The 23,545-nt window shown below is 32.6% G+C and overlaps 1 protein-coding gene across 1 annotated transcript in view; it reads left to right on the plus strand.

Moving 5' to 3' along the window:
* LOC106466729 (MOB kinase activator-like 3) overlaps nt 1–20,354 on the plus strand; it is a 40,916-nt gene extending 20,562 nt beyond the window's left edge. Inside the window, exons 5-7 of the mRNA XM_022394813.1 lie at nt 12,959–13,074; nt 14,754–14,840; nt 15,409–20,354. Of these exons, the coding sequence (XP_022250521.1) occupies nt 12,959–13,074; nt 14,754–14,840; nt 15,409–15,459 (254 nt within the window). The 3' untranslated portion in view covers nt 15,460–20,354. The remainder of the gene's footprint in view (nt 1–12,958; nt 13,075–14,753; nt 14,841–15,408) is intronic.
* Nucleotides 20,355–23,545: the final 3,191 nt, after the last annotated feature.

Here is a 23,545-nt window from a genome sequence, read left to right on the forward strand (position 1 = left end):
AAACATGTTTTCTTATTGGGAAAAAAAAATGGCATACAATAGATTTAATGTACTGTTGTTATGACTAAATTTTACAAAATAAAGTAAAACTGATTTGTTACTGGTTGAAAAGATCAACTCAGTGGATAAATGTTATTTGAGAAAGAAAGGACTGAACAAATCATTTATAGCAACTAAGAACTTCCTGTTTTATAAGTTATAATAGTGGCCTCTCCTTATCAATCAAGGTGGCCTCAAACTTGAAAAAGTTAGAGAATTTGATAAAGGGGTGAAAAGTAATGGAAAATCACGATTCTGTTCTAAAATGTTGGAAAAGTTGGGAAATTATGGGCCGTGTTTTTTTATACATGTATGGATATGGGCAACCAGATGTAGTTGTGGCATTAAAATTTCCCATCCATCTTTAATTGTTTTGCACAGTGTTACTTAATATACATAATAACTTGAGAGCACAAGATTTAAATGGAGTGATACAGATAAACTGCTATCAAACACATGTTGTTATTCAATAAAATATAGTTCAGTTCAAAAACCGTGAACTGAACAAAAAAAGTTGTTGATAAAATAAAAAAACTGTTATTCTCTTTGTTACAAATTATGGGAATTTTTTTTTACCATATACTATACTGTTCAACTTTTTTTTGAAAATTTTTGTTATGATGAAAAACCTAAACACAATAAGTTTCTTAAAACAACAATATCTATGAAAAAGGATTTAAACAAATTTGAAGCAAGTGCTACCCTTTAATTTCAGTGATTTTATTCATACAAAAAAATCTGTTCATATAGGTTAGAAACAAGAAATACTAGAGTGAGAAAGTGGGAAAATAATAATAATAATATTTTATATATATATATAAGTTTAGGTTAAAATAACCTTTTTTGTTTTGTCTTGTGTCTGCTTATTTCTTACTTAATTTTTCTTTGTAGTATAATTTTTATCTTAATTTATTTTAATTTTCATATTTTCTTATATGTTTGATGACACAGTTTGGCTATTTTAAAACTACATGTCACTTTACACCTACAAGTTATACAATTATGTAATTGCTATATATAATATATATATACTAATTACTTAACTTTATTTCTCACAGGTTCTTACCTGTTTACCTTTATGTGTTTTATTCCATTACAATACTTAATAAAACCTGAAGTCATTGTTTTTAAGGATGTTTGCTTTTCTATAACCAGCAATTTCATGTTATTTTGTTCCACTAAGAATGATTAACATCATTACATAAATTGACATCAACCATCAGTGCTACAAGTAATTTTAGATTCCATAAAAACATGGTTTTTAGCCAAGAACTATGTTTATTTCAAACACATAAAAATATCACAAACCTTAAGAATACTGGTTTAACTTAATCAAAAGTTGTGTAATTCTGAACCAAGCAGATTGCTTACATTCCACTACTATATGAGGCTTACTCTATTAATTTGTTTCACTCTTCCAAGCAGCACTGATAAACCATAAATTCAGCAAAACTAATCTTTTGCAGCAGGAGTTGCAAACCAAAACATAGATTAGGCCTCTGTATCATCATTACTTCATTTAAATTAATGTTTTGGTGAAAAATGAAATAAATACATAACTAGTTAGTTCCCAGAATTATAATGTATAATTAATTTTTGTGGTCTTTTGCAAGTTATTCAAACACCTATAGTATTTTAGGTTATTAGTGGCAAGTAAAGGGCCATACATTTACAACAAACAAATTTCAATGTTTTTGACACAATACTTTTCTTGTGCTCACATTATAGCCTTTCTTAATGATTACTGCCCTCTATATGTGAAAATGTTTGCTTGCCATTAGCCTGGTGCTCCTACCTGCCTCCATGTGTTTCCACATGGCACAGCTGTGTTGTAGGATGTGACAACACTCCACCAATAGGATTACAACACACCCTCTTAGCACAGCTGACCCCCTCTGTATTGTAGAACCCGATCATCACTTCTCAGTTGTATTATTCAGAAAGTGTAACTTGCCTCTACTTTGTACTTTATTTTTCACAGGTTTTTAGTTAGGTTTTCATACACTTTCAATCCATATTTTCTGCTTTTCTTAAATTTTCTATTTTACTTTCCAAGAATGTTCAACCAAGGATTGTGTGGCTCACTTTTTTTACCATGAATTCTTATTTTACTATTACTATGCATTCAACTATTACTGATACAACATCTCAACAACCTGTTGTTACTGTGGCTTCAGGAATTACATTATCTGCAAAGGAGGTTTCAGCTGTTATCTGCCATGAATTTGGGTCTTTTATGTGACTTGAGAATTCTCCAGAACCTCAACCAGTTCTTCCTTTTCCTGCCTCCTTCTTTTGCCGTGCAATCTTGATCTATGCCTTTAGACATACCCCGGCCTTCATCTGCATTCCTTGACATTGTGACACAGGTTTGTTAGATCTTGTCACTATCCTCTGTCTTTTGATCCTTCCCTTTCTTTTTTTCCCATGATCCTCATCCACTAATTATTTGGTTCTCCCTCCATGCTAAGGGTCTGGCATGGCCAGGTAGTTAGGGAGCTCGACTCACAATCTGAGGGTGATGGGTACAAATCCCTATCCCACCAAACATGCTCACTCTTTCAGCAGTGGGGGTGTTGTAATGTGATGGTCAATCCCACTATTTGTTAGCAAAAGAATAGACTAACAGTTGGTAGTGAGTGGTGATGACTAGTTGCCTTCCCTCTAGTCTTTCACTACTAACTTAGAGATGGCTAGTGCAGATAATCCTTGTGTATCTTTGCATGCAATTCAAAACAAAACCTCCATGCTAATTGTTTTACAGATCAGTTATGTTTGGAGGTCAGCATGCACCATCCCCCTCATACCTCTGAGTCTTGCTTTGGCATATCATCTCTCTGCAGTTCCATTCCTCGATTCTCAAAATTTGGAAACATTACTTCAGGTTTGAGGTTTGGATCCCAATATATCCATTCATTTTCCCAGGCCCAGTTCACCCATCTTAGTTTGACCCTCACCACCCCCTTTTGTTACCTCTCCTCCATGCACCTCCTCTCTAAAGTTCTCCATCATTCTTCTGAGGGGTTTTTGATTGAAACTAATTTTTTCTCCAACATAGTGCACATGTCCTCCTTTACCATTTCCCTCTACACCTGGCTCCTTTGTTGTTGGGATATTTTGGGTCCAGATGCACTTTTAACTCAGGTGTCTACCCCTCATGTATATATGTGAGTTATGTATGGCCCTCTCTCTGCATCAGTCTGTTTTGGGGGATCTCCCAGATTCATTGGAGTCTTATGTAGAAGGTCTCAACGTCATACTTCCCTATCCTCCTTCGTCATTCTTCTGTCGCAGCCTCCTCCCACCCTTCTCCTTCCCCTCCCTTGTATGTGCCTTTGTCGTGGATTTTGCTGACCAGTCAATGTATTGCTCACTACTGACTCTCATGCTGCAAGCAGTTCCAGTGACTATCTGTTGGGTAAGGGTCCTTTTGGGGTCAGATTGTCCAGCTTTATCCATCTTTGGCATATCTTTACCTGAGATCCTCAGATGTTTCAGGTCTTATCAAAAGAACTCTTGTTTCATTTTCTTGCTACTCCTCCATTAGCCCCTTCTCCTGTTCCTTTTCCACGTCCTTCTCAGGATCCTCTTTCCAGCTTTATCCATCTTTGGCATATCTTTACCTGAGATCCTCAGATGTTTCAGGTCTCATCAAAAGAACTCTTGTTTCATTTTCTTGCTACTTCTCCATTAGCCCCTTCTCCTGTTCCTTTTCCATGTCCTCCTCAGGATCCTCTTTCCAGCCAGTATCTTTCCAAGGTAGTTCAGGATCTTTTCAAGAATGCTATCAAACCTGTCACTCACCCTACTTTGGGTTCTATTCCCAGTTGTTCATCATCCCCAAAAAGACCATAGACTGGCATCTGTTCATCTACTGTTCCAGTTTGAACTGTTACATAAATCTTCCTTGTTCTACCATGAAGTCTTTCCTGTCTCTTTGTTGTGCTTTTACTCCAGGTCTTTGGATGACAAAGGTAGATGTATCAGATATGTACCTTCACATCCCCATTTTCCCTGCATTCCATTGTCACCTTTGGTTTGTCCACAAAGGTCAGATCTATCAATACTGCATCTTTCCATTCTGTCTGGCCTCAGCTCCCTGCATTTTATGTAGGGTGGTCAAGGCTTTTGCCCATGTATTATACCCTCACACAGTCTGCAGTTCCATCATTATTTAGATGACTGGTTACTTTTAGCTCCTTCTCTACAAGCTTCATACAACCACACACAGTTTCTTCTCAAAGAAGCTGCATGTTTGAGTTGGCTTGTCAAGATGGAGAAGACCATTCTTATATTGACCCAATATCTCATCCACCTCGGAGTTTTTTTTTTAACTTCCAGCCTTCTTCCCTTTGGCTGTGTTCTATAGAGCTGTTGGTTCTGAAGGCTCAGTTGTCTCCTCCACTACCTGCTCATGAGGTTCTATTTCTTTGGGGACTTGGGCTTTCATGGAAGCCCTTATTACCCTGGGTCATGCTCACATGAGATGCACTCCAATGGAATTTTTTCAGGTATCCCCGAATTCCTCTATCCTCCTTCCTCCCTCCTTTCAAATTGAGTTTGCCTGGGATAACAACTCAGCTGGAGTTCTTCTTTCTCCCTGACTGGATCTACACTTATTTGCTGATATTTCTCTGAAGGGTTAGAGGTATGTTTGAACTCTCAAGAGATCTCCAGTCATTAGTCGAGTCAGAGTCCCACATCAATCTTCTGGAACCCCTGGCAGTTTGTCAGGCTTTGCATGAATTCCTTGCAGTTTTGAGGGGCAAGTCGGTCATGATTCATCCTGACAATTCAACCATTTTCTCTAACATCAAACAATAAGGTGACACCAACTCATGTTCCACTTGTCCCTTTGTTTTCAAATGTTAGATCTTTTCTGGGCCCATACTCAACCTGTTTACCTCTTGGCTTATCATGTCCCAGGTGCTCTCAATCTTGTTGCAGATTATTTATCTCATCTTCAGGTGGCTGTGTTCAAAGTGGGATACTCCTCTGCTGGATGCATTTGCCACCCACCTCAATATTAAACTTTCTCTGTTCTGTTCCACATTCTTTGACGTTGGCAGTCAATGCTTCAGTCAGAATTGGACCAACCTTTAACTTTATGCCTACCCTCCTATCCTTCTTCTTCCCATGGTTTTGTTCATTATCCAAACCACTCCACGTTTGCTCCTTCTCATTGCCCCATTTTGGCCTGCTTAACCATGGTTCCCATTACTTCAGCTAGTTCATTCGTTAACTCCTTTACATCTTCCTCTATCCACATCCCTCATCCCCTAACCTCACGCATCTGTGTTTCACCCTGCCATTCTCACACTCTGGCTTCACACGTGGCTTTTGTCCGGTTCCTTGCAAGGCGGTCTGGACTCTCCACACATGTAGCATCCCTCCTTTCCAGTTAAATTTGCCCTTCTTCCTTGTCAATTTATCAGAGGAAATGGTGAATATTTCACCATTGATCTCTAGAATGAGGTTTTCTTCCCTCATCTTTCCGATTTCTTCACATGGCTGTTTGACAATGGTCTCTCTGTCTCAACTGTTGCAGGCTATAGGGCAGCCCTGTCCTCTACCCTTTGCTTTTCCTGCTTCCCTTGTGTTTTGATTCTTTCATCTCCTCTGTCTTTCTTGCCCCACTCCCTTAACCCTTCCATTGTGGGCAGGGTGAAATCCACCCAGCTCGTAACCAGGAAAGTAGCTATGGTAGTAATTGTACTATAATTTTTGAAAATGTATGCAAGTTTTTACAAAATTTTGCAGATTATTAGTAAACATTACAAGGATTTCATACACAGAATATCTGGTTTTTCAATTATGTTTTAAGATTTTTTTATTAAGGATTTGCTTGTGAATTCTTTCTTTCAGAATGTTGGCTATCCAATGTACAAAGTAATTTTGATTTTAAGATTAAAAATGCTTTTCTTTATGTGAAATTTGTCAAGTTTCATTTGCATAATCTCTATATCCATCTAGATAATCATCAAACTTTTTTTTAATAGAACTTTATATTTAACATGTTGTTGATCGATTTGACCGACCTTGTAACCATCATAAAAATTAGGAAATAAATCTAAATTACCTTTTTTGTTCTAGAATAACGGCAAATTGTAATAGGAAACCACAAATGTTTATTTTACATAGCTTAAATCTCTTAACAGTATAAATTTATTGAAATTTATTAATTTTTGTTTTATTGACTTTTGAACCATGTCTGACTAAAAATACCCCAATAGAAGTTTAAAATTACATGGCGCACATGCATCGACATGACCCTATTGAACAGCGTAATGCACAAGCTTCTGGCGCGTATACCCCATGAAGGTTTTTGATTATTTTTCTTTCATTATCTTACCTAAGAATTTTCTATTTTTGTGATTTTAGTTACTTTTATAATAATAAACAGTTAAAACAAATGAAAAATAAAAAACCTTAAATGTCAAACATTTTATTTTCAGCAAAGCTTTATATTTTATTTGCTATTTTTTGTACTGTAACATTATACTTATTTCTCTAGATTGTAGGTAGGTAATCAAAATATAACGAAAATAATATGTATAGTATTGTTAGCAGTGATTACAAAATTTCAAAGTACTTATGGTCAGAGTTTATGCTCTCAACTTTTCACACATATTTTCTGTAGTTATTTTATTGATAGTAGATGAGTTAGAAATTAAAAGAAACAAAATAAATAGTACTCTGTTCTTTTCAGTATGGACAGTAAAGTTCCAAGTAAATCTCCTGACAGTTTTTTCTAATCTTTTTACACCTATTTCCTATTGTTATTCTACTGTTAGCGGCTGAAGTAGAAACCTGCCAAATATAAAGCAATGAATCACTGTTCCTGTTTAGGTGTTACCATACTTTGTAGAAAGTCTGGGCCAATACAATAAGTCAGAAAGCAGAAGTATCCTACAGAAACTATTCTGATCGCTGCTCTGAGAACACAGTGGGATAGAATTTGCCAGCTTCTTTACAGTACAGTAATTGCAACAAGAATTTTGTATCCTATCTAATAAACTTGCTAGTTATCTTATTTTGTGGTCAGGATTTAGCATTGGTATAGGTGTAAGTGTGTGTAAATGCTTACGGACATCCTGTTTCGTATATTGCCATGGTTACACAGTAACCAATAAATGTGTAGTTTCCAGTAATATAAATACGGGTCATTTTGGTTAGGCTTAGCCTTCTTTATTTTAACTTGAGAAACAAATTATTCACCAGAAAACTGCAAGTTCAACCGGGTATTTATATAAAGATGTTCCTATTCATGTGTTAAGATCAGTTGATCAGTGATAAATTTATTTCTTAGACTTTTACAAATTACATAAATAAACTTTTTCTGAATTGCCAAGTCTTTAGTTTTGTATTTGTTTTTATTCTACCTCAATTTAAACGAGTAGATAAATAACACAAGTTCTTACTTTGTAAAATACAATAACATATTGGTTACCATATATTACATATATATGTGTGTGTGTGTATATATGTATATTGGATAACAATACTACTTATAATGCTATGAAGTCCTTTTTGCACTCATGAGCCATATTTGCCCCATCCAAATTCACATGTGGAGATGGAAAAAGTAATAATTTTTGTAAACTTTATATAAACATTTTGGAATACAAAAACATTATAAATTACTACACCAATTCCACAAACATCCACTGTAATTCATCAGGCTTCCTAACTGAATTGTATTTGGGTCTAAAAAAATATCCTTTGTATTCACAAAATAGCCTTGATAGAAATGCTTCAAACTTTCCAATGATATAAGAGCATTTCTCTCATAAAGAACTTAGGAAGACTGACAGAATTATGTAGAATAAATATATAGCTTTCGATTGATTATAATGTTATTGGTATATAAAAGTAGATGTAGATAAATAAGTCTCTTCAGGAAATAGAAAAGGTAGGAGGTTCTTATTTTATATTCTAGCTCGCCAATATCAAACATTTGAGTTTCTAATTCATATGAAACTATAGACATTGTATTGTGGGCATCATAAAATGTAATCTGACTAAACCCAGAAGGCCAAGTACCATGTGACACACAAAAATCGATATTTAGTTGTTGTTTTTTTTATATTTAGTTTCAAATTAAGAAACTAACTAATGTATAATACTAAAATTTGAATTATAATCTACAGTTTCATACTAAACTTATTGACATACGTTTATAAAACAATAGTTAAATAAAATGTTGAATGTAAATCTACAAACATGATGACATGCCCTCTGACCCTACCCGTCTCGATAGGGTTAATAGATTGGAATCTTAATGTCGTTCTGCATACCCTTACTCTTTTGCTGTTCAAACCTATGTCTTCCTGTTCCCTATACCACTTTTCCTTGAAGACTTATTTCCTGCTCCTTTTTTATTGTGGCCATCATTGTTAGGATGTATTTGCCCTCAATGTATCTCATATCCTGTACCATAGTACTTATGTTCTCCTTTATCCTGATCACTCTTTCCTCCCCAAGACCTCAGAAGTTCATACAGGTAGTTTTGCTTTCATGGTAATTTCCTTACTTTCCATTTCCCATTTATATTCCTGTTTGGATACATACAGCTTCTTTCCTTGATTCCTGTTCCTAACTCTTTATCTACTGGAATCCTTCTTCCTCCTGTGACCTTTCCCCGATTACACTTACAGGTTGTGTTTGCCAATTTATCCATTTGTCCTATACTGCCTTGCCCTTTGGTTCCCATCATCTTTTTCAGGTCTCCTCTCACCAGTTCCACCATCTCACCATGTCCCTGGTTGCTTATTTCTGTCATATGTTGGAGGAAGTCATCCAGGCTGGCATGTGGATTATGCCACACAATTTTGTCACCCATTATCTACATCATTTAGCTGTCTCCTCCTCAACTGGATACCATCTGCCTCCTGTCACCATCAGTTCGACTATATGTGGGTATGTTTTGCCTTTTCATTCCCTTTTACCTTATAGTGACCCTATTCTTCAGTGTGGATCCCACTCTGTGTTAAGAGGTGCCTGTCCAGGTATTTTTTTAGGTTTGCAGTCCCCCATCCTGCCTCCTCCTGGATATCAGTTCCCAGGAGGTCTGGTTCTGGATGTGCACTGTACCAGCCATCAAATTTACACCTTATGACCTTTAGGTCTGTAATGCCCACCATTGAGATGGGTTGTTCCACAAGACCACTAGTAGGTTCACACTTTCCAAAGGGTGCTCATCTAAGTAATTTTGCACCAGTCCCTCCACCCCTTCATTCTGGGATTCTAGCTATTATGTGAGTGGAGGTAAGGTATTGTGTCACAAGTTAACATTTTCCTACACTGATAATCAATTTATGATAGACACCTCATCCCACCCATCCTCCCCACTTTCAGTGCTTAACTTTGCCTAATCTTGAAGAGAAGATTGGATTCTACAGTATTGAGGGATTCAGCTGCACTAGGATGTAGAGTTGTTGAATGCTAATTTGTATGCTACATTGCAACTGTACCACATGCAAATACATGGAGGTAGGTGGAAGCCCAAGGCTAGTGGCAAGCAAAAATTTGCATATATATAGAGGGCAGTGACTGTCGAGAAAAGCTATTATTTGAGTGGAGGTAAGTATCAATCAGAAATACAGGAAAATCTTAACTTTTGGTTAAATGAAATAATATAAACCAGTGGTTCTCAGTGTGGGCCATGCCATGTTTCTAAGGGGCCACACACGAATGACAGAAAATCAGGGGGCCACAGTAAATTCTGAGTGCGCCACTGAAACTTCACTGCCCGAATAAAATATTTAAAATTTGAAATTGAATCAAAGATTCCCTTCTGCTCATATCCCCCATAGCTCAAAAGTCAAGTTATCAGAAACGACTGGTACTCGAGTAACAATCAAAATGTTTGTCTGGTATCTGTGAATGTTTTCGACTGATTCTCAAGAGCAGCAAAACTATTGTTCTGCAGTGTGCCACTCCACCAACCAAGCGTTCAAGGACAAATGCTACTGCACCATATGACGAACTCTACAGTTGATTCAAATGTGACAAACATTATTTCTGGATAAGTAGTGAAATAGCTAAATTTCCACAGCTCTGGGTAAAGGCAAAGTTGTATTTTATCACTTTTTCCACATCTTATCTGGTTGAATCTGGTTTTAGTCAGGTGACTTATTTGCTAGCAAAAATACATAACCGCCTTGATGTTGTGAAGAGAGATGATCTTCGTTTATCACTGACCACACTGCAACTGGACATTCAAAAACTTTCAAGTGTTCATTAGGCCCAAGGATCACACTGAATAAAATGTCAATGATTAACAGAATATTTTTTACCTGTATAAGTAAACAGTATATTATAAACAAAATATTTATAAAATAATACAATATTGTAAAAATAATATTATAATATTATACATATATTAAAAATCAACAGTGTGGAAATAAAGTAACTTTTTTCCTAAGTAACAGCATATACGAAGGGTGGGGCCACAGAGATAAATCATATTCAAAAGGGAGCCACAAGCAAAAAAAGGTTGAAAAACACTGATTTAAACCATAACCAATTTGTTGCATCTTATTAACTTAAACTATATAGTTTTAAAATGTTCAATCGTTATGCAAGTTTTTTTGGATTACAGGATAAAAATAATGCCAAGTTCAGTATATGTAGTAATAACGAATTAGTTTATTTCTCATATAATGTTTCTATAAGCTACATTAACCTTGACATAAGTTGTAGTTCTAAAATCACAAACAATGTTTCAGTTGAAACTGTTCACAAACTGTGAAACTATTTGAAGCTAGTCTAACCTTGAAATCCACGCCTCTCCATGAAGTCAGATCCCAGTATGCACTCTTCCTTGGTGTCAATTGTCCACATAGAACAGTCTAAAATGAATATGCCGGTACAATTCGGGTTCAACAACAAAAAAACTTGAAAATAAATTCAACACTTAGCAAAACATAGTTAATAAACAAGTACCTGGCCAGGACTTCACACCAATATTAATAAATCAGTAATAATGGAATCAGGAAAAAGAACTAGAGAAAAAAAACCTAATTCCAAAAAATAAAATACAGTAAATACATTATTCAAACAATACCTTTCAATATCAATATTGATAACAATATCAAGTGACAAACAGCAATGACTATATCCTTCAATAACTATCTCGCGACTCTCTCTCTCTTAGTGAAGGCTCTTTCTTTCTTTCTTGGTGAGGTTTTTGGCAAGGTATTTATTCACAGAGTAGATCATGAGAGTACAACCTCATGATCATAAATTTACATACTCTTCCACTACATTAACAGTATCTGTACATCACCACTAGGGTAGCTGGTGTCAGTTTCATCATATGCACATATATATATTTACTCAAATTATGAATGATTATTTAGAAGATGAATTAGCATTTTAATGCAACTAAAAATTCATAGATAAACTAAACGATAGAAGGAAATAATAATAAAAGAATGATAAATACAACCATAATCACGAAAAAAAATTGAATTTGCTATCTCACACTCCTTTCCCCTTGAAAAACGAAGTGATGACATTAATCACTTCATATAAAATATCCCAATTTTCATATCCTTACTTCTAACTCCCTCTTTATACTGACATCATGAATCCTTTACAGTTTAAGTACAAATATCTTACAAGAAAAATACAATTCATATTTTTGAATCTTCAGTTAGATCTTCTATAGTTTCCAGCTCTGGTTCAGCTTACCAAAAGTTTAATACTTTGAAGACCAGCTAACTATGATAATTAATCTGTGATATGATCGCAATGTACTTTGAGGAGGAGATAGAGGTAATTCATCAGCAGAAACCCTTTTAAGTGGGTAGCAAGGTAAATGGTTTGTTGTTCACTACTCCACCCATTCACTCAAAAAATTGTTTCAAACTGAGCCTAATATGTTTTTCATGGTACCTTTCAATAATAATCCTTGGTTTCTCAATTAGATGGTGGTGTTGAATTGGCCAGCTAAATTCAAAAATTTGATTTGGTAGTGTCATGGCTGGAGTAGTCCAGAAAGGTCCTCTCATCACTGATGGTACAGCAGTAGTGATGGAACGTGCTTTTATACACAAATGTATTGTTAAAGACATCAAACATATCAGTAGATAAGTATTAAAAACAGCTGTAAACATAAATTTACTTCCTTGCTTATAGGAAGTGAAATTTATGAAGTGGTGAGTCATTTGTTATCATGAATATCTAAAAGTTTGAGTTAGACTTCACGCTGTATGCATGCCTATGATTCGGATCTACAGCAACCTGTATCGTGCAAGTTTTAGATCAGTGTTGTAAAAAATAAACTTGTAAAATTTTCTTAATATTTATTTTCAATTAACCCCTACAGCCAGTACCAAAAACATGCAACTAACTTAATAACAGAGACCCAAAATTCTGTTCATTCCAAGCCACATGCTGGCTGCCTGCTCTCACCCCTTGCTATAGTTCTTGAAGAAGAAATGTAACACAGGCTACTGCACATTTACAGCAATGTGACCACATTGTTCTGGTCAGTCTGAGAAAGCAAACTGAAAAAAAGTATACATGCATTCAGCACATAATTTTAATTGAGTTTGAAAATTGTAAAATTATATAGAGAGAAATTAATATTTAGTATTTTATTTATGAGAAACTTTTAATATGCACACTGTTAAAGTCATCTTTTTTATGTGAACTGTGCAGTAGTTTCATGTTTAGAAAATTACTGAATAGTAAACTTAGCTGCCTGTTTAGTATGTGGTTAATAATTTTTTTACAGCTCTGGTTAAGCTTTAAATGTTTACTCATTCTTTATATTCCTTGATTTTCACTCTGGAAAACCAAATAATATGTTTAACTGTAGTGTGTAACTGTTGAAATTAATATCTTATGTTAGTTTTCTCTATTAATATTAGAAAAATGTTATGGTTCCCTATCTTGCAATGTTTTTCAGATGTACCATTTCCAAAGAACTTCATCCCGACATGTAAAAAGATCCTTACCAGATTATTTCGGGTCTTTGTTCATGTTTATATTCATCACTTTGATAGACTAGTTGCTATTGGAGCTGTAAGTATTATATAGGATTTGTATAGAAATATTTTCAGATATTTTAATTCAGACCTCTTGTTTTAATACATCAATGCTTGTTAGATGCACTGTTATATTTAGTGAACTCTTAAAACTCTGATAAAGATGATCACTCGATTAATGATAAATTATTTTGGTAAGTATTTCATTGCATTCAAAATCCTCCATATTTCACCAAACCCAATATGTTATCCAGTCACCAAATAACTTGGACCTCCCCTATTTATGATGTATGCAATTATGAGCTACACATTGTGTATGAACATTCCATGTGTACACATGGTATCGTTTGTTAAGTTGATTTATCTGTATGACTGAGTGCACATATTGGCAAGAAGGTACGTGAAAACATCCCTTGCATGTTTGAACACTTTGACTGGGCATAAATGACATAATCATAGATAAACATTAAGTACTTGAAGAATCTCATTTCATGTGTTGCATCATATAATTATTATGACTATCTTCAGCATTATAAAAAAAAAATTTTAAGGTACAGACAGAAGCAGTGATTCCACCTATGGGGGGCATCAACACTTATATGTGCACACAGTGATTTATGTTTAACATCAGTTTTGAATATATGCAAAACTTATGATTACCTGACCTTTTTTACTGTTTTGGCATTAACTTGTATTAAGTGGTCACACTTGTTTAAGTTTTTAGTAATAAAAATACAATGTGAAATATTTTGCTCAAAACACTTAAAAACATTCAGTGAACAAAATGCAAAGAGCAATATTATGGTTTAAATGCTAACAGTTTCTTCAAATAACACTTATTTATAGTTTTGTTATTAACAAGTACTTTTGAATATTTGATTCATTTTACCCTACATTGCTGATTTATAGACAGTTCTTGGTAGAGGAAAGCAAATACCAGAAATAATATACAAGGATACTGAAAAACTAAATACATATTTCAGAAGCTCTAGAGATTATCCAAATACAATGTGCAAACTGTATGATGGACAAGAGTATTTTTATTCATCACATGAACATCATCGTACCCTCTGACTTGTGCGAGTCAGACTGATGATATCAATTTAGAGACATATTGTGAGTACGAATACTTTTGTAACAAATTTGATTTTTTGTATACAACAGACTTGTACATTTCACTAAAAGATTACCACATTTTGTGTAGATACACTTAGCAAATTTGGAATTATAGTCAACATTCTTTCTTCACATTTGGTTAAAAATGTCGTAACTAATTTTTGTAGATTCAATAAGAGGCCCCCCTAACAGTAGTTTGATAGATTGCACATACTGCTCAAATAAATTGTCAAAGGAAAATAAGTAACTTGGTTGTTTAAAGTGTTATTAATATTATGTGGGATTTCTTAATGAATATTATAAAATAATTGCTTAAGTACTTTTTTAAATTTTGGAAACAGAGTTGTGCACTCTAAAGTAAGTGTTCTGAAATTATAAAATTGATTTAATAACGTTTTCATAACAGATTATTTTTTCTTTGTAACTGCTAGACAATTTAACCCACTGTAAAGGAATGATTGGAAGGATAAATGCTTAATAGATATAAAGTTAGTTTGAAAATGAAACTTTCTATGCTAACAAAACAGTTAATATTTGTGTGTGTATTTTATTTCATGTTATTAATCATGCCATTTGTGTTTTTTATTTTCTTCTACCTAGGAAGCCCATGTGAATACGTGTTATAAGCATTTCTATTATTTTGTTACCGAGTTTGACATTGTAAGTCAGAAGGAGTTTGAGCCTTTGGTAAGAGAAAAGGGTGAATTTGTTAATTTTAAATCACAATATACTCGTTATAAATTTATGGTGTTTTTTTTCTTTGTAAGATATGTTAGTGCTAATGCACAGCTACAATACATTGAATAAAATTACCCTTATGATTTTTAATACACTTAATTATTTCATTGTATAAGGTGAAATAAAACACTATATTATGAAAGGAATTTTGAATCAATACTAATAAATTTAGTGATATTCATAAAGCAATTTGGAGTCCAGTGGTTAGCATACTGAACTGTTCTATCACTTCAAAATTAGTGAAAACTAGCACAGATACCACTTGAGTAGCTATGTATGAAATTAAACAAACAGTAAAATAAAGCAATTTAAATTGAATATACAACTACTTAAAACAGTTTCAGAAGATCTGCACTAAAATGTGGCTCTGCTTATTTATATTTCACCATTATTTCATAATTAATTATCTTTTTTTAAAGTTTTTATGTTATGTATATAGTGAGAGGATGTTTGTGTGTTAATGTATTGTTTGCAGCATTTATGAAATAGTTAATACTTCAATTCTTTCTTTATATAGGCTGAAATGACAAGAAAAATTTGTAAGGAAAACCCTCCACAGCTCAGCTAAAACTAACTAACTATTTAGGTACAACCTTTTCTCATCATAGGTTCATAGCTCTCATTTGATAAGGTGATAATGTATTCTGAAGTAATCAGTAGCTTAGATTGTCCAGCTTTGAATAATAATAGCTTCAATAGCTTCCCATGGAAAATTTAGCATCAATGTGACAGGACATAGTTGTTTTAAGTAGCAAGAACTATTGTACAAACAAAACTTAACAAAATATTGAACGGTTATTGAACTTCATACCTACTTTCTCAATCTTCCCAAGTTTTCCAGTACGTGTATTAGCCAAACAAATCAAAAGTAGTGAAATTAAAACATCTGTGGTTACAGCTGAAGTACATTGTTTGAATGGAAGCAAATTTTACGATTCTGTCATCTGTTTTGTGTGCATGGTCAAGATTTTTTTTGTCTGAAGTACATGCAATGATTGATGATTCTAGTCTTGTGTATATTTTAATGCATACCTTTGTAGACAGTAGTATTATGTTTAGTATCTAACTTATTTTTGTAAAGTTTAGTGTTACTGTGTCAGTTGAGAAATTGTATCTCCAGTTATACAAGAAAAACACTACTAAATATGATCATGTGCTATAATCATTATTCATGTACCAAAAAAAAAGTTGGTTGATTTTGAACTAACTACATTTTCTGTTAGATTACAGCAATTTGTACAAATTTCTAGTTGCTGTTTTGACAGAGAATAGTTTTATTAATTAAATCAGACACTATCAGAAATTGAGAAACTTTGTTATATTAAACTGCTAGGAACTAAATGAGTTAAAATATTTTAAATGTCGAAAGTAGCTAATAAGAATGCTTAACCTTATAGGTAAGTTTGGGTACCACTTCAAAAATGTAATTTGTTAGTATTATGCACTGTAGTTTTTATTTTTCATATAGTGTAATCAAAACAAAAAAAAATGTGTTATTATGAATGTATACATTATTCTCTACATAATTTACTTTGAGTTGTTCTGATTAATGGTTGTAAAAAGGTCTGAAAGGTGTGCTGTTAAACAGTAAATTAAGTAAACATCAGCAGATTGCCTGCACTATGAAAATACTATGATATTCGTTCTATAGATAATGGTTATTTTGTAGAAAATGTAATATTTTGAAAAACTTACCATAACTATGAAACTGAGTCATTCATCCCAAAATACCATCAATTATAGAACTTATTCTCACAAGCAAACTGTAAAATGATCTCAGGTTAAATTGTACAGCTTTTCAGGAAATTACTCAAGTTATACTTTTAATTACTCAGAAACTTGTATCCCAACCTTTAAAACACATTTTTAGTATAATAAATTACCTGCATTAAAAATCCATTTCTATTATGTAATAACTTTCACCAGAAGAGCTTCTGAATTTTAAAATAATAATCACAATTAATAATAAATAGTCTAAATTATGAGTAATTGGAAATTATAAGACGTTTCTCTGAACATTGTGGTTAGACTTACAATAGGTTTTAAAACAATTTTAAGTTACATGGCTTTGTAGATGCAGTATAGGAAAAAATCTGCTTTGCAAAGATATTTCAAGATCATCTTTCATTTACTTGTACAGCCCATGTAAACTGATGGGAAAATATTTAAGTTTTATAGAATGTGAAGGTGGGAAAGCAACATTTTTCATTGATTTCAGCCAAAGTAACATCAAGACTCAAATGTGTACATGCACAAGTTGTATAGATAAATAACATTAAATAAATCCATGGTATTTTTGTAGTTTATTACTCATAAAGCAGAAAGGTGTGTGCATTTCAGGTGCAACCTAAGAGGTTTTACTGGGGATTCATGCAAGCTTTTCCAGAATATCAAGGGCTGTACGTGATGTTTGTAGACACAGATAAATGAATAGACTTGATTGAATGCATGATTTAATTAGGCTCATTGTTATGGATTCTGAGGGAAAGAACTTTAATTTAAATTTATGAACTTAAATAAGGAAGGATTTTTCTCTAGTCTTCCAAAAGTCTCTTTCCTAACATTTATTTAAACAAACTTATCTTAATTTAGTGACTAAAGCTTTGTATTATCCTTTTTTAAATTATGATTTACATTTATTTGTTTCAGTATTATTGAAATAAGTGCCAAGTAAAGTATCAAATGGTTTTGAAGGGAGAATGTAAATACTTATGTTTGAAAAACTATAATCACCTTTTGCAGCAGTAAGTTTCAACCATTTGTTCTATAAATGATGTGACCTTTGGAATTGAACATGCTTCTATGACATTTTGTTTTTATTAAATATGTTTCTTAAGAAACAAAATCAACTACAACTGGACTACAGTAGATAGATATTTATATATTTGTGTTATAGTTACATGTTGTATCATGTATATGCATGTTTATTTCTAACATTTGCCTCTGTATTCTTAAATATTTTGAGTTTAAGCTGGAATTTATGATTATTTTAAGTACATGGATTTTTTTAAGAAGCATTTTTATAAGTATTTTATCACAAGTAATACTAACCGAGTGCAAAGTTATTTATTAAGAAATTATAGAACTTGATAAGATTGGTCTGCTTTCCAGTAAACGACGACTGCTACTGAGTGATTGTTGTGTATAGCAAATATGTATTAATGAGATCCAAAAATCACAACTTTTATTTTTATAATGAAAATTTGTGAGTATATTACAGATGTTACCATATATTACATCCTTATCACTTTAGTTAATTTTGCAAGGTACGAAAGATTAATTTTAGACTAGAAGTTTATTGCAAAAGCATCACAAGATTAGTTTGATGCTTTAAACATCATAGTGATAAACACCTGGAGAATAGTAATTGTGGCATTATGCTTGCTTTAAAATTCAGAAAAGCACTCATTTGAAAGTTAAACTTTGTTTTAGACTGTTATTTAGCTATAAGAGATAAAGTATTACTGTACTATTATCAAAAGCTCAAAATAAGATTTTTAGTCTTTAATATTAATGAAGATATTACAGTATATTTGCATTGTAATTTTCAGTGTTTATTTAAGCTATTTTTATTTTGTACATTTTAACACTTTTCCCAGTGTTTTTAAAGTTTCTTATTCATATGTTTTCATCATGTTTATATATCTAATGTTACAACTGAATTTCGTATATTTCCATTTGTTGTATTATCTCTTAACTTTGCAACTCTATGTTTCAAAATTTATCTTCAATTTAAACCTTTATTATATTACTTTCTCAAATACAATTAAATACATCAGGAAGGATGTCTTAGTAAAAATCTATTTTCTAGGTAAGCTGGAAAATATACTATACTACTTCACTTCACTGTTTACTTCAATATATATCTATATGTTACATTTACAACTGGAAAAGGAGAGAACCAACATTTCATAGTTAAACGTCTTTGACTTAGCATTGAATTTTTAATTGTATTGTTAATGTTTTCTTTTGCTGGCAAAATATTAAATTAGTTGTTACTAGCCACATTGTGATTCTGTTGGGACAATATATTTTGTAGTTTATGTCATACTGACCAACAAGAACATTACTTTTTTTATTTTCATTACATTTATTAAAACTAGGAAAGTATTTATATTAATTTGATACTTTTACGTAAAGCAAGGCCAGTGCTTAGAATGTGAAACTATGTATCTGTGGTTCCACTGTTGGTGTTCCTTTACCACCAAAATAAATTTACACTCCATACTCAGGCATTAATATAAGGTTTGTGGTTAAGTTTCACTATTCAGTTAAACAAGAGTAGGTGATGTGTGCTGTTGACTAGGTGCCTTTCTTTTCTCCAGTCTTAATTAAGGATGAGTAGAGCATTATTACTGAAAAATGAATGTAATATATCTAAAAATGAATATCTAGGTATTCCATGTCTTGTAATATTCAGATTAACCATTTTTACGTATCCATGTTCTGTAACTGCCTTACTGTCAGAGGTATTTTCATCTTAATTAAATACTGATCTACTTTGACATAAAAGTGTCACTTTTTATAAGCTGTTTTAGGTTCAGTAACATATTTATCTAATGTGAATTGATAAACACCACAAAGACCCAACTTATCCAAGCAATTGGCAAAACTCAATTTTTTGAATTAAAATAAAAAACATGCTTGGGATACTAAAAGACTGATAGATATTTAATTTCTTTGAATAGTTTTCATTTATGGGAATTTTGTGAAATTAAAATACATCAAAGCATAGCTATTAATTCTTAGCATGCTTTCATCACTTGTGGGAGGTAACATTTATTAATTTATTATGAGTATTATTATTATTTATGAAACAGATCTCTCTGTACTTATAAATTTCATTTAAAAAGAAAATGTGTTTCAGTAATGTCTTACAAAACAAAGTATCTAGTCGTGGTATGTGGCTAAGTTTAGGATCATTTTTGTTTACAAGGACGAGCAAGTAACAAAAGATGGCAGAAGAGAATGCAATTTTTCTAATTTTTATTAATTATTGCTGTTTAATTATTTTTAAAAATCTTTGAAAAACAGTTTTGTGAAAATAAAGATTTACAATAAAGTGGATTTTTATTTTTGAATTGCACTTATCTTCAGGTGAAGGGTAACAAAACGTTACTTGTGCTTAACCATGAATATAAGAAACCCATATAAAGATCCAATAATATAATTAACAATTGACAATCAATAAAATATATATTATAACTGAAACAATGCTAAGGACTGAATAGAAATTACCTGTGGACACCATTTGGATAACACTGTATTAAAGTTATTTTTAATTTTTCTGTCACATTTCTTCTCATTTTTGTGTACTAATTATCTGTCAGTTTCTTTAGAAATTGTGAAAAACATGCAATAAAAACTAGTGTTATCTTTGTTTTATATATAAAAAAAATTTGACACCTATTTGAAATAGCATGACTAGCAGACAACCCAATAAAAGTGCTTAAAGTATCATCAGATGTTTCGGTTTATTTTTATTATTTTTTAAATCTACTAGTAGTAAATATTTTGGCCTAAATATGATATGGAAATATAGCATGCATTAGATGACCAAATAAGAGAAAAAGAACTTCAGTATTAACAGTAACAAGTGTTTACTTAAAAGCAAGATTCCAAGACTAGCACCTTAGAAAATGAACATGTAGTTCTTTTATCATTACAAAAAGGATGCTAATAGATCAACAAGTCAGCAGGATGCTTAAGTTTAACACACAGCTGTGTAGACGTTAATGAGATAATATATAACATGTCTGGGAAAGAGTTCAGGAGTGAAGAAAATGATGGATCCATGAAAGGAAATTCAAACTCTAGAAAGCCAAGTGTTTATGCTAGAAGAAGACGTGCCGGTCGGACATTGAGTGATCTGTTATCTAGGCACATCTGGGGAATACAGTTGCATCAATAAAAAGATTTGCTGAATTCTAAAAATCCACAAAACAAGAAGCTTTAAAGTCATGTGCAAAACAATTAAACCAAAGCTAAAATCCTTTGTTGCAGTTATGGTTTTGGTTCTCTTTGAAACAATGCCAACATCCTGCCTGTAGATTATAAAGAACAGGTCTAGAGGCATCATTTTACCAGCAAAAAGAGGATGTCTGATGAAGTAGTTTGAGAAAAAAGCATGCTGCTGTGAATTGCCAAGATGAGATCCAATATATTCTCAGAACTGACGAAATTATAGTTAACTAATAGTTTGCCTGGAGTAGTAGTTTTGATGAGCATTCTTCAAGAATTATCAAAGAAGTATCCCATGTATTGCTTGGATATATGTTATGCTAAATAAACACTCTGATTGAATTCCTTATTCTTTACGTAAACTTCCTCGTGTTGGTTGCTTGTGGGCTCACAACTGCTTATCCTGGTATTTAATTAACAATTGTAGCAGATTTGTCATATTACCAGCATCAGTTATGGAAGCAGTGCTATAGGAGGGTGCTCTTCACATATAAATACAAATTGTCTAGCTAAAATAGTAAAGAGGAGAATGATATCACAGTCAACAAACATGTACAATGAAGCACACTGGAGGATAAATACATGTGTGGTCTGGATTTCAGTCAGTAGTGTTGAAAGTTTATACAAAATTGATAGTGCCCCAGCTGCTGACAGGTGCAAGCACTTTCTCATCCCTCATGGCACTCCCTAGCAAGATAGAAACCATGCAGCATATTTTGTGAAGTTATGCCTGGATGAAAAGAGAATGATGAAACACACAACAAGGGCTAAGCTTGAGTATTATTAAAGATGCAGAGCCTTATATGGAAGTAAAGAAGATTAAATGGCAAACATACAACTTAGCAGAATTGTGGGAAGTGATACTGGGCATTTTGAACAATATATCACAACCATACATTAATAAACTAATGGTAGCACAAAAACAATGTGTAATGCTCTGTTTGAAACAAAAAATAGTACTTTGTAACTTTTAGCTTTTCTCTCGGATATCAGTGAACCTCAATAGCACCTTTGGTCAGAAAAAAGTTTATTCATTCAAATATCAATCTGAGTAATGATATTTCTTATAAATACACAAAAATAAATATCAATACCCAATTCTGCACTACTGTCTAACAAGAAGATAACTTTGAAGCATTCTCTTCAATGAGTAGCTGAAATTTCCAGCTGTTTTTAAGAATAGTTCCAGGTTAATATTGTAATTTTAGTACTGTGTCTCGAAGACTGGTTGGTATTCTACCTCACTGTAATAGACTATGGTTTCTAATACAATGTGTTAGACTATCAAAATAGCTAAGGAAAGAGTCTAACCTGAATATTATTGAGTATCTGCCACCAAATTTGGTTTCATTGATGTCAAGCAAACAAAATCTGAGCAACCAATAAGCAAAATGTTAAAACTTATCCATGCAAATTGTAGAGCTTTATATGGAAGTAGAGAAGATCAAATGGCAAACATACAACTTAGCAGAATTGTGGGAAGTGATACTGGGCATTTTGAACAATATATCACAACCATACATTAATAAATTGTGATTTATAACAAAAATACATTAACACAACTTGAATCTACACAATAATGGAAAATAGTGCAACTGTTAACAATGTGTGCAGTTGTAATGCTACTATATCCTTCTTATCAGAAACTCGTACAGAGCCAATAGATATGATAAACACCATTATCAGTCTTATTGTGATGTAGTGTCTTACAAACTTGAAGTTTAAGAGTATTATTCAATAAATGAATACAAAGTTACCTCGTTCATATAGTACATTTTTGTGCTGTATGATCTCCATTACTGTTGTTTCAATGGCTAAAAGCACAGTGATATAGAAGAACCAAGTGTGAATGATGCAATATCTACAAACAAAAGAAACAACCACTAAATTAACATTAATCCACTCACATCTTCGGCTTCCATTTTAAATAGAGTAAAACAATTTACTATATAGATACACATTCACAAGAATGTACTTAGGTTCTCTATCTAAAAATGCTCCTTGTACATTCAGAAGGTTTTACATAATTCTTCTTAATTTACAATAATTGATGTAGAAACCATATTACCAACTAAACTGGCCTTTATGGGTTCTATATAGTGGCAAGCTTTGCTCCTTATAATCAAGTATACTTTTTGTTTTGTCACAAACTAGCAATAACTCTTAAGTATAAACATTATATCTGAACAGATACTACATCATCAACAAGCTTTATACAAAAGGTAAGTGTATATTTGTTTTAAACTAATATTCCACACACAGAATGTCTTCTGAACATATTGGACAAAAACAACATGGTTTTCATTACTTCCTACAAGAATTTATTGAGGCCACATGTGATATCAATACACAAGTCTACTGTGTTTTACATCTAAAAAACATTATTGTTTACAGTTGTGATGCCCAGATGTATATTTGTGTAATTTTGTATGATATGTACACATGACTAGATATGCTTACAACAAACAAGAATAATATTTTTTTTTAATATAAAAGTAAAACATTATCAAAGCATACAATTTTATTTAAAATTAAAGTACATTTTTTAATAGATGTTATAAATATATATAAAGAATTCCAATTCTTGTTTGATACACTAATGTTTTATGCTTTTGCACATATCTCCCCAACAGTGTGTATACATATATATATATTGGTATACTTTGGTGACAGATTTTCTTGTAGGCAGATTT

Source organism: Limulus polyphemus, unplaced genomic scaffold (genome assembly GCF_000517525.1).
Source record: "Limulus polyphemus unplaced genomic scaffold, Limulus_polyphemus-2.1.2 Scaffold2363, whole genome shotgun sequence".
In the NCBI taxonomy this organism is placed as follows: domain Eukaryota; kingdom Metazoa; phylum Arthropoda; class Merostomata; order Xiphosura; family Limulidae; genus Limulus; species Limulus polyphemus.